Consider the following 12216-nt stretch of genomic DNA (forward strand, 5'->3'; position numbering starts at 1 on the left):
TTACAGTATAGTTTGAAGTCAGGTAATGTGATGCCTCCAGAATTATTATTTTTGCTTAGTCTTGCTTTGAATATGCAGGCTCTTTTTTGGTTCCATATGAATTTTAGGATTTTTTTTTCTAGTTCTATGAAGATGGATGGTGAGTCCACTCCTTTTAGATGGGGTGTGAGGATGGTAACCATAGTGCCAGTTCACCTGGGAGAGTCCCTTTTATGCCTACTGTCCCAGTGTAATTATTTATTGTGTCTTTTCATTCTTTAAAGTGTTCTGGTTTGAGTAGTAAGTTACAGTCATCTTAGTTATGAGTCACACTCTTCACCATTCCCTCTTATATCACACTTAGCTCTCCTCTTTCATTTTTATTACAAGCCCCCTGCTAGGAAGGGAAAAAGTGTGGGTGTGTTGGGTGGGGGGAGTCATTGCCATCCTGCCACAGAAGTTAGCTGAAAAAATGAGTATTTGGGCTCATAGTAGAGACAACATGCTATCTAGTGGATAGAAATTAGGACAGGGTTTTCACCTGACAGAGAATGTGATGTCACAATTTACTAATCCCTTTCCCTTCCATTATTTAATTTCACAACAACCTATCCAGTTACACAACTTATCCAGTTTGAGACTGCGTTTCTTTGTGTATGGATCTGCTGTCTTCCCCTGTAACCTGCATCTCGTGATAAAGGGTCCTAGGCCTTTCTGCTCACTGCTGTATCCCAGACACCCTCCCTTTCCCCCAGACATGGTTTGGTGTCAGGCGCAGAGAAAGCCCCAGGAACTACTGATTGATCAGGCTCCCAGGATCTATAGATAGAGTGACCTGACGAGGACACAGGCGCAGGGGCAGAGTGCGATGACTTGGTCGACGTCCGCAGCGAGTCACGTGTAGAGAGAAGCAGGCAGGAAGCGGACTCGAGGGCCTGACTCCTGACCCGAAGCCCAGGATCATTTCTTAGCCAGCTGCCTGCATCCTCCCCAAACCGGCGAGAGAAATGGGAGAGTGCGCACGCAGGGACTGGTCTCAGACCTCGGGAGATTTCGCCGAAATGCTGGGCCCGGGGGCCAGAGAAACCGGCAGTGCAGGAAAGGCCACATCTCTTTTCCCACCTGCCGTGCGGCCGCGCAGGACTACATTTCCCAGCAGCCTCTACGCCGCCCACTGTCCCTGCCACGCGGCTTGCGCCTCCCCCGACAGCCCACTGGGGGCGCTGCGGCGACCCCTCCGCCGCCCCGTAGAAATCTCCGCGGCCCCGAGGCCGCTTGCTTCCTGTTTGTCCGACGAGGAGACATGGCGGCGGCGCCGGCAGCGGCTGGGTCCGGAGCCGGCCGTGGGCGACGGTCGGCAGCCACAGTGGCGGCTTGGGGCGGATGGGGCGGCCGGCCGCGGCCCAGTAACATTCTGCTGCAGCTGCGGCAGGGCCAGCTGACCGGCCGGGGCCTGGTCCGGGCGGTGCAGGTACGAGGCTGGACCAGGAGGGGCGGGGCGGGGCGGACCAGGCGGGAGCTGGCGGGGTGCCGGGGAAGAGGCCTTTCCAGGCCGCCGCTGGACGGGCCAGACCTCTTTTGGCTGGCCGCAAGGCCTCCTTGTGAGCTGCCCGGACGCTCTCAGCCGCAGCGGGGCCGTATGAAGCAGCTGGCTTGCTGTCCCTTGTCAGGGGCCGAGCGGGGCTGGGCTGCTGTGGGCACTGATGGCGTGTACGAACGCTGGGCCCAGTTTCTGGATCCTCCCTTCCTTGCGCCACGTCTACACGTCTGGGGGACCCTGGCGAGTTTGTTTTAGCCTCTGTGGCCCTCGAGTTTCTCCCCAGTGTATTGGGCGTGGGGGAGGGGGTCATCATTGCAACCCCCAAATGGTTCCCAAGCGTTTCATAAATGTCATTTTCTCAGGCCTTTTCTTGACACTCCTTCCCCTTTCTAAAGTAGGTCCCCATTGTTACTCTGTCACAGCTGCGAATTTATTTCGTTTACATTACTTTCTTAGTCTATAATTTCGTATTTCTTTGTTGTCTGCCTTTTTCTCGCCTGTCTCCCACATTAGGCCGAGTTCCAGCGGGTGCACAGACTGTATCTGGTTTGCCAATGCAGAGCGTCATGGTTAAGAGGGACTCTGGAGTCAGGCCTGGGTTCAAAGCCCTGCTCCTCTCTCTTGCTTGGGCAGATGACCTTTCTGTGCCTCAGTTTCCTCACTTGCAAGATGAAGATGAGAATTAGTAACCTACGTTTTAAGATTGTTGTGGAGATCAAAGGGGGTAACTGTGTAAAGCGTTGGTGCATTTCTGGTGCATAGTAAGGGCTGAAGGTAGTTAATATTAAGCATCTGATTTATAACAGGTGCCCAACATATGATTATTGTTATTTTTGAGTGAGCGAAGGACACTGCTTTAGGGTAAACCAGGTTGAATAGGACCTAGTCTCCTACTTCTTCCACCCTCCCCCACCCCAAACCTTGCTAACACCTGTAAAACAGTAGTTTTATTTAAAGACAGCTTTTTCGTAAAGGAAGTTTGAAGGGTACTCAAACTAGTAAAGTGGTTGGTGGGAGTGAGGTGGGAATTGGGCTAAAGGGGGAGAAAATGGGAGTGAGACTTTTCACAGTATAACTGTATTTAAATGTTATTTAAATATCACTTCCTCAAGTGACGAAAAGGATATAATAAAATAAAGGCTAGGTGGTCTGTGTGTATGGAGGATGGTGGACGAAAGGAGCAGTGAGTGAGAGATGTTTGCGTGGCCATCATACAACCATAGATGAGCAGCCTTTTTCCGCCTTGTGGTGGTCTCTACCTGACTTAAGACCCTGTAATCCCAGCACTTTGGGAGGCCCAGGCAGGCAGATCGCTTGAGTCCAGGAATTCGAGACTAGCCCAAGCAACACGGCAAAATCCTGTCTACAAAAAAATTAGCCGGGTGTGGGGTGGTGCGTGCCTGTGGGAGGATGAGGTGGGAGGATTACCTGAGCCTGGGAGACGGAGATTGATGGAGTGAGACCCTGTCTTAAAAAAAAAAAAATTCCTAGAAATACTTGGTCTTTCCTTCTTAGGCTAAGATACCTTACTGAGCTGGGTGTGTAGAGGCAGGCAGAAAGAGGACTAACTTTTAGTGAGCACATAACTTTAGAACGAGTATGGTGCAAGGCATATGTTATCTTTATTTAATGCTCAAGCTTTTGAGTTATGCTTCAAGACTCATTTGTTAATATGGATGAGGAAACTGAGGCTCAGGAAGGCTAGGTGATATGTTCCTAAACACCCCTCCTGATAATCAGTGTTCTGAGAGTAATAGGGAGCCACAGAAGTTCTTTAGCATAATGAGGCAATTTAGGCACCTTAATTTGTGTCCAGTGCCGAATGACTTAGAATGGGAGGAGCCTAGAAAAGCTCTCCAGAGGCGGGGCACAGTGGCTCATGCCTGTAATCCTAGTACTTTGGGAGGTCGAGGCGGATGGATCATCTGAGGTCAGGAGTTTAAGACCAGTCTGGCCGGGCGCGGTGGCTCACGCCTGTAATCCCAGCACTTTGGGAGGCCGAGACGGGCGGATCACGAGGTCAGGAGATCGAGACCATCCTGGCTAACACGGTGAAACCCCGTCTCTACTAAAAAATACAAAAAACTAGCCGGGCGCGGTGGTGGGCGCCTGTAGTCCCAGCTACTCGGGAGGCTGAGGCAGGAGAATGGCGTGAACCCGGGAGGCGGAGCTTGCAGTGAGCTGAGATCCGGCCACTGCACTCCAGCCTGGGCGACAGAGCGAGTCTCCGTCTCAAAAAAAAAAAAAAAAAAAAAAGACCAGTCTGGCCAACATGGCGAAGCCCCGTCTCTACTAAAAATACAAAAATTAGCCAGGCGTGGTGGTATGCACCTGTAATCCCAGCTACTCTGGAGGCTGAGGTGGGAGAATTGCTTGAACCTGGGAGGTGGAGGTTGTGAGCTGAGATCACGCCACTGCACTCCAGCATTCCAGCCTGGGTGACAGTGAGACTTTAATCTCAAAAAAAAAAAAAAAAAAAAAAAAAAAAAAAACACACACACACACACCAGATGCAAGGCTACTGGAATATTCTGGAGCCTGGTTTAGGCAGGTTATTGTGGTAACTGATGGTTGTATATAGGTATGGGAGCTATTTCAGAGGCTGAGATAGAGATACCCTGCCTGGATAAAATGTGAGGATAAAATGGGGACCTTCATCTTTCAAATACTGATATTCTTAGTTTTTTAAAAAAATTTATTTCATACTGTGCCCTTCCTCTCCTCTCTCCCATCCTGCAGAATAAATTATTTGCTTACTCTTTTTTTTTGTTTTGTTTTTTTTTTTTTTTTTTTTTTTTTTTTGAGACGGAGACTTGCTCTGTCGCCCAGGCTGGAGTGCAGTGGCCGGATCTCAGCTCACTGCAAGCTCCGCCTCCTGGGTTCACGCCATTCTCCTGCCTCAGCCTCCCGAGTAGCTGGGACTACAGGCGCCCGCCACCTCGCCCGGCTAGTTTTTTGTATTTTTTTTTTAGTAGAGACGGGGTTTCACCGTGTTAGCCAGGATGGTCTCGATCTCCTGACCTCGTGATCCGCCCGTCTCGGCCTCCCAAAGTGCTGGGATTACAGGCTTGAGCCACCGCGCCCGGCCAACCCTTTTTTTTTTTGATGCAGGGTCTTGCTCTGTCACCCAGGCTGGAGTGCAGTGGCACGCTCAACTTCCTGGGCTCAAGTGATCCTCCCACCTTAGCCTCCCTGGTAGCTGGGACTACAGCGTGTACCTCCAAACCCCGTTAATTTTTGTATCTTTGGTAGAGACAGGGTTTCACTATGTTGCCCAGATTACCCATATTTTTATACCGTTATGGCATGTGGTATAGTAGGAAAAGACCAGAATAAAAATTTTTTTTTTTTTAATTTTTTAGACAGAGTCTTGCTCTGTTGCCCAGGCTGGAGTGCAGTGGCACAATCTCGGTTCACTGCAATCTCCACCTCCTGGGTTCAAGCAATTCTCCTGCCTCAGCCTCCTGAGTAGCTGGGATTACAGGCGCGTGCCACCACACCCAGCTAATTTTTGTATTTTTAATACAGACAGGGTTTCACCGTGTTGGTCAGGCTGGTCTTAAACTCCTTACATCATGATCCGCCTGCCTTGGCCTCCCAAAGTGCTAGGATTACAGGTGTGAGCCACTGTGCCTGGCCAAAAAAATAATTGTAGTAAACAAATATATAATATAGGCCAGGTACATTGGCTCATGTCTGTAATCCCAGCACTTTGGGAGACCAAGATGGGAGAATCACCTGAACCAGTTTGAGTCAAGCCTGGACAATGTAGTGGAGCCCATCTCTACTACAAAAAAAGAATAATAATAACCAGGTGTGGGAATGCATGCGTGTAGTCCCAGCTGCTCAGGAGGCTGAGGTGGGAGGATCGCTTGAGCTTGGCAAGTCAAGGTTGCAGTGAGCCATGATCTCACCATTACACTGCAGCCTGGGCAACGGAATGAGACCCTGCTTCAAGCTATATACATATGTAAATATATATGTAAACATAAAATTTACCATCTTAACCATTTATAAGTGTAGAGGTCAGGCCCATTGTGGTGGCTTATGCTTGTAATCCCAGCACTTTGGGAGGATGAGGTGGGCAGATTGCTTGAGCCCAGGAGTTTGAGACCAGCCTGGGCAACATGGTGAAACCCTGTATCTTTAGGGGGGGAAAAGAAAGTGTATAGTTACGTAATGTGAAGTATATTCCCATTGTTGTGAAACAGATTCCAGAACTTTTTCGTCTTGCAAATCTGAAACTACCATTGAACAACTCCCCATTTCTCTCTCTCCCAGTCCCTGGTAACCATTCTTCTTTCTGTTTTTATGAGTTTGACTAGTTTAGATAACCCCAGTATAATAATACAGTATTTGTCTTTTTGTGACTGGCTTATTTTACTTAACGTAATGTCCTCAAGGATCATCTGTGGTATGGCATATGATGGAATTTCCTTGGGAAAAAAATCAGATTTTAAGGTAAGGTGGACCTGAATTGAATCCTAGCAGAGTGGCCAAGGTTAAGTTACTTAACCTCTTTTAACTTCAGTTTCCTTATTTCTAAAGAAGTGATGATAACATCTATCCCATAAAGTTGTTAGGAGGATTAAATGAAATAATATGTTTTAAAAGCTTAACCAGTATGGCATATAGTAATAGTTGTTTAGTAAATAGTTTCTCTCAGCTAGTGGCTAATTAAACTGGGCTTCTTGAAGAGATTGTGTCTTATTTTTCATTGTATCTGCAGAGCCTGAAACCTTGCCAGCCATTTGATACTCAGGAAATGGCTTGAAATGAAATACTATGTCCTCAGTCTAATTTATGTCTAGACTTACTCGCCAAGCAATCTCATGGCTTTAAAGAGTTCCAGAGTCAAATTGCCTAGGTTTGAAACCTGGCTCTGGTATTTACTTACTGTGTGTCTTTAGGCAAGTTACTTAATCTGTTTATGCCTAAGTTTATTCATTTGTAAAGTAAGTATCATAGGACCTGACCTTCCAAGGTTGTGGTGAGGACCAAGTGAGTTATACATATAAAGCACTTAAAATAGTGACTGAAACGTACTTCCTCAGCTATAAGTACATTGCTTACTGCTGTAAAGATTAGCTTGTATTGTTATTAATAACTGCTCTATACTCTGAGGGATCCTAAGTTTCTGTTTCCATTCCTGTTTCTCCTTTTAGCTCTGGGTGGGTAGGTATATCCAGTTGCCTTCTCAGCATTTCCACTTTGATGTCTAATGGGCATCTCAAACTTAGTATATTGACAGCCAGAATCCTCTCCCTTTTCCACCAGACCTGATCTTCTCCATCTGCCTAAATGGGGCATAAGGAAAGCCTGGGTCATGACTACTGGCCACATGATTTATAATGGGTCAATTCTACTTGGATTTTAGTTTGCCTTATTTTCTTCCCTTCCTTTTGTTCTGCCCTCTGTCAAGGCAGTAAAATACGCTGGGGTGGTACTTTGGAGTTTACTGAGCCTTTTCATATTCATCAGCACATTTGATGCTTAATACAGATCAGATCTTATAAATCCTTTGCTTAAAACTCTCCAGCCTCATCTCATTATGGTTGATAGAATCAATTCTGGATTCCTTACCATGGGCGTACAAGGCCCGGAATGATCAGTAGGAGTTGAAGGAAAGGACAGACTGAGTAAACCCTGGGCTCTAGGGTAGTGCAACTCACATTACAGGTCATGACCCACCATCCTTAGATACCCTTCAGTTTGGCAGTCTGGTGACAGACTGGGTTGTGGGATGCTGTTAAATTTCCCACATGCCAGTCATTGCTTCCTTTATGATTATTGGCATATCTAAATGCACCTGAGTGTTACTTTATATTTTTTTCTTTAGATTCACTGCCTCTTTTTTTTTTTTTTTTTTGAGATGGGGTCTTGCTCTGTCACCCAGGCTGGAGTGTAGTGCACGATCTCGGCTCACTGCAACTTCCGCTTCCCGGGTTCAAGTGATTCTCCTGCCTCAGCCTCCTGAGTAGCTGGGACTATAGGCGCGTGCTACCATGCCCGGCTAGTTTTTGTGTTTTTAGTAGAGACAAGGTTTCACCGTGCTGGCCAGGCTGGTCTCAAACTCATGACCTCGTGATCTGCAAACCACAGCCTCCTAAAATGCTGGGATTACAGACGTGAACTGCCACACCCAGCCAGATTCACTAGCTTTTTCATTAGGCACTACTTGTTTTTTTTTATTTTTTATTTTTTATTTTTTGAGACGGAGTGTTGCTCTGTCACCCAGGCTGGAGTGCAGTGGCGCGATCTCGGCTCACTGCAAGCTCCGCCTCCCGGGTTTATGCCATTCTCCTGCCTCAGCCTCCCGAGTAGCTGTGACTACAGGCACCCGCCACCTCGCCCGGCTAGTTTTTTGTATTTTTAGTAGAGACGGGGTTTCACCGTGTTAGCCAGGATGGTCTCGATCTCCTGACCTCGTGATCCGCCCGTCTCGGCCTCCCAAAGTGCTGGGATTACAGGCATGAGCCACCGTGCCTGGCCTAATTGTTTTAGCCTCATTCTAAGCATTAGTATTTATGAAACCTAGGCATTTAAGTCAAATAAACCTTCCCTTGCTTTTCAGAGGTCATTTGATACTGAAAAACTGATTAGGATAAAGTCTCATTCATATACATGTATATATACACACACATATATATGTATATATGTAGATATATATATGTGCCATTCATTTCAATGGGAAGTTTTTGTATTCACAAGCCCTAAAATTTACTCCTAATTTTACTGAATCATACCACATTAAAGGAGACGCAAGTATTCAGTGGTTTACATGCATTGTCAAAATAACCCAACAAGGTATTTTATCTTCATTATCCTTTAGGGTATCTATTTAGACCGAGTGTGGTGGCTCACACCTGTAATTCTAGCACTTTGGGAGACCAAGCTAGACGGATTCTTTAAGCTCAGGAGTTCAAGACCAGCCTGGGCAAGATGGGTGGAACCCCATCTTTACTAAAAATACAAAAAATTATCCGGGCGTGGTGGTGCATGCCTGTAATCCCAGCTACTTGGTGGTGGTGGGGGGTGGGGGGCCAGGAGGGGGAAGGGGCCGGGCTGAGGCGGGAGGATCACTTGAGCCCAGGAGGCAGAGGTTGCAGTGAGATTGCACGAGACCCTTGCATTTAGTATGGCATTTTGAGGCATTAGATATCTTACACTTAGGATTAAAGAAACAAGATGCACATTTATCTTCATGGAATTTAGCCTTTAATTATTTTGAAAAACCGTATAATCAGTGGAAACTGTAAATGTCTAGAAATGTCACATTTGCTAAACAGCTTGACAGTTTAGAGGGTATGATGTAAGAGATTATCACTGCTGTCAACTGTTAAACCACAAGTACTTCAGGAGAAAACCCATATGATACCTGCCAGTAATTCAACTGTGAAGATGACTGAATGGTGGCACTTTCATCACAGTGCCAAGCTGTTCACAAGGAAAGCAAAATTCTGATGATTTTTTTTTTTTTTTTTAAGACAGGGTCTTGCTTCTGTTGCCCAGGCTGGAGTGTAGTGGTGCAAACTTGGTTTACTGAAACTTCCACCTCCTGGGCTCAAGCAGTCCTCCCACCTCAGCCTCCGGAGTATCTGGGACTATAGGCACATGCCACCACATGCAGCTCATTTTTGTATTTTTCTGTAGAGATGGGATTCTGCCATGTTGCCCAGGCTGGTCTTAAAACTCCTGGGATCAAGCAATGGGCCTGCTTTGGCCTCCCGAGTGCTGGGATTATGAGCGTAAGCCACTGTGTCCAGCCCCAAATTATTCTTTTTAGATGAGAGTAAATGCCTTGTAAGACAATGCAGAAATAGTGAAGAAATTGCTTGTGAAGTCAAGTATTTGGACTGTGATTAGGTCTCTGAGTGTCATGAAGCTTGTAACAAAAGAACAGCAGTGCACTGCCCGCTTTGCACCTCTAAGTTCCATACTCCCAATGCTGTTCAGTGTCCATACTTAGCTATTTCTTTTGCAAGAGAAGAATCCAGGAAACAGGAGAGCCAGTATTTCTAAATAACATGGTTATAAAGCTGTTTCTTTTCACTTTTAGATACTTCTATTTTCTTTGCTCTCGAAAAAGACTAGGATTTAATTCACACATTTGATTCCTTCTTACTCGTCTCCACTATTCTACCAATGTAGTTATATCACAGTTTTGGCTGTCGTTAAGTATTTACATTATGATGTTAGCATTATTGTTTACAGCAGGGCCATATATTGTACAATTATATATGTTTTGTATAATTTTGTTTTTTTGTCGTGTTAAAAACAGTCCTCTTCCATTTTTTAAATCGAAGGATAAATATACTTATACCCTGTATAGCCTTTTGACTTTCATTAGCATAATAGTGCATCCTTTATTTTACTGTTTTTAAATTTGTATTAATGGGGTACAAGTGAAATTTTGCTACATTGGTGTATTGCATGGTGGTGAAGTCAGGGAATAATGCAGTAATGCATCCTTTTAATTTGTTTGGCTCTCTGTATACCTTTTTTTTTTTTTTTTTTGAGACGGAGTCTTGCACTGTTCCCCAGCTGGAATGCAATGGCACGATCTTGGTTCCCTGCAACTTCTGCCTCCCAAGTAACTGGGATTATAGGTGCCCGCCACCATGTCTGGCTAATTTTTTTTTGTATTTTTAGTAGAGACAGGGTTTCACTATGTTGGCCAGGCTGGTCTCAAACTCCTGACCTCAGGTGATCCACCTGCCTTGGCCTCCCAAAGTGCTGGGATTACAGGTGTGAGCCACTGTGCCCACTTGCTTTCTGTATACTTATAATTTGTTCCTAAATTCTAAAACTTTTTAAAGAAATCATTTGAAGCCCTTCATTCTTCTACCGCAGTTTAGCAGTTTAGTTTAGTTACTAGGTCTGCTATACAGCTGAATTCTTGGGACTTCTCGTCTCCAAATCCAGAATATTTTTCTTTGTTTTCTCATGTTTTAGACTCTGTTTCCTGAATTGTCTTTCTTTTTCCTGGAGCACATTCTCTGGTAGCCTCCCAAGAAAGAGTACCTGGGAGGTAACTTTTTTTTTTTTTTTTTTAAGCTTGCAGATCAGAAAATATCTTATTCTGACACTTGTATATTTAGTTTGGCTGGGTATAGAATTCTAAATTGGAAGTTATTTTCCTGTATTTTTTTTTTTTTTTTTTTGGAGATAGAGTCTCCCTGTGTCTCCCAGACTGGAGTGCAGTGGCGTGATCTCAGCTGTTTGCAACCTCCGCCTCCCAGGTTCAAGCGATTCTCCTGCCTCAGCCTCCCCTAGTAGCTGGATTACAGGCGCCCGCCATCATGCCCAGCTAATTTTTTTTTGGTGTTTTTAGTAGAGATGGGGTTTCACCATGTTAGTCAGGCTAGTCTTGAACTCTTGACCCCAGGTGATCCGTCCACCTCGACCTCCCAAAGTGCTGGGATTACAGACGTGAGCCACTGTGCCTGGCCAAGAGTGTATTATAGTTTTCTTTGTAGCCGTCTTGCGTAACTTTGTTAGATTTATTCCTTAGCATTTTTAAAAGTGGTATTATAAGTAGTGTTTTTAAAACTACATTTAAAAATTGTAGCTGTTAATATAAAAATATGATAGATTTTTATATTATTCCTTTATATTGCTGTAATAGTTGATAATTTACATTTAGATTCTTTCGGATTGTATACCTGTACAGTCGTCTGTGAATATTGTATCATCTGCAAATGAATTTTTTATCCTTAACAATCTTATGTCAGGCCGGGCGCGGTGGCTCAAGCCTGTAATCCCAGCACTTTGGGAGGCCGAGACGGGCGGATCACAAGGTCAGGAGATCGAGACCATCCTGGCTAACACGGTGAAACCCCGTCTCTACTAAAAAATACAAAAAACTAGCCGGGCGAGGTGGTGGGCGCCTATAGTCCCAGCTACTTGGGAGGCTGAGACAGGAGAATGGCGTGAACCCGGGAGGCGGAACTTGCAGTGAGCTGAGATCCGGCCACTGCACTCCAGCCTGGGCGGCAGAGTGAGACTCCGTCTCAAAAAAAAAAAAAAAAAAAAAAAATCTTATGTCTTCTATATATCTTGCCTTACTCTGCTGCCTGAGACCTCCAGTATGATGAATAGAAGTAGCATGTTCCTGATCTAAGAGGGAAAAAACCTTAAACATTTTGTCATTAAGTGTGATGTTTGCAGTCGGTTTTCTGTGGATACCTGTTAACAGAAATTCATTTTTTTTTAGTTTGAGTTTATCATGAATGGATGTTGAATTTTATCAGATGCTTTTTCTGTATCAATTGAGGTATTCGTATCATTATTCTCGTTTTTGTTATCAATATGTTGAATTGCATTGAATAAATTTTCAAATATTAAACCAACTTTTAATTTCTGATACAAATTTTAAATTTAATTCAGTTTTTGAATTAGGGTTTTTTCCTTACATCGTCATTAGTGAAACTGGCCTGCAGTTTTCCTTTTGACAGGTTTTGGTATCAGGGTTATAGTGGTCACTAAGCATGCCTTAAGTTGTATCTCATCAGTTTGAATGTGTAGTATTTTCATTATCTTTCAGGATATTTTCATATATCCACTTTGATTTTTTCTTTGACTCGTGCATTTTTGAGAAGTATATTGTTTTCCAAACATGGGGATTTTATAATTATCTTTCTGATGTGGAACATAGTCTGTATTTCAGTTCATTTAAATGTATTGAATTTGCTGTA

The 12216-nt window shown here is 44.7% G+C and overlaps 2 protein-coding genes across 2 annotated transcripts in view; both read left to right on the top strand.

Moving 5' to 3' along the window:
* Positions 1-12216, top strand: part of TRPC4AP (transient receptor potential cation channel subfamily C member 4 associated protein) — a 283763-nt gene that overhangs the window by 194326 nt on the left and 77221 nt on the right. The window contains exon 2 of the mRNA XM_050807052.1: positions 1257-1450. Coding sequence (XP_050663009.1) covers positions 1283-1450 — 168 coding nt within the window. The 5' untranslated portion in view covers positions 1257-1282. The remainder of the gene's footprint in view (positions 1-1256; positions 1451-12216) is intronic.
* Positions 1-12216, top strand: part of GSS (glutathione synthetase) — a 171163-nt gene that overhangs the window by 7054 nt on the left and 151893 nt on the right. The window lies entirely within an intron of this gene.

Source organism: Macaca thibetana, chromosome 10 (genome assembly GCF_024542745.1).
Source record: "Macaca thibetana thibetana isolate TM-01 chromosome 10, ASM2454274v1, whole genome shotgun sequence".
In the NCBI taxonomy this organism is placed as follows: domain Eukaryota; kingdom Metazoa; phylum Chordata; class Mammalia; order Primates; family Cercopithecidae; genus Macaca; species Macaca thibetana.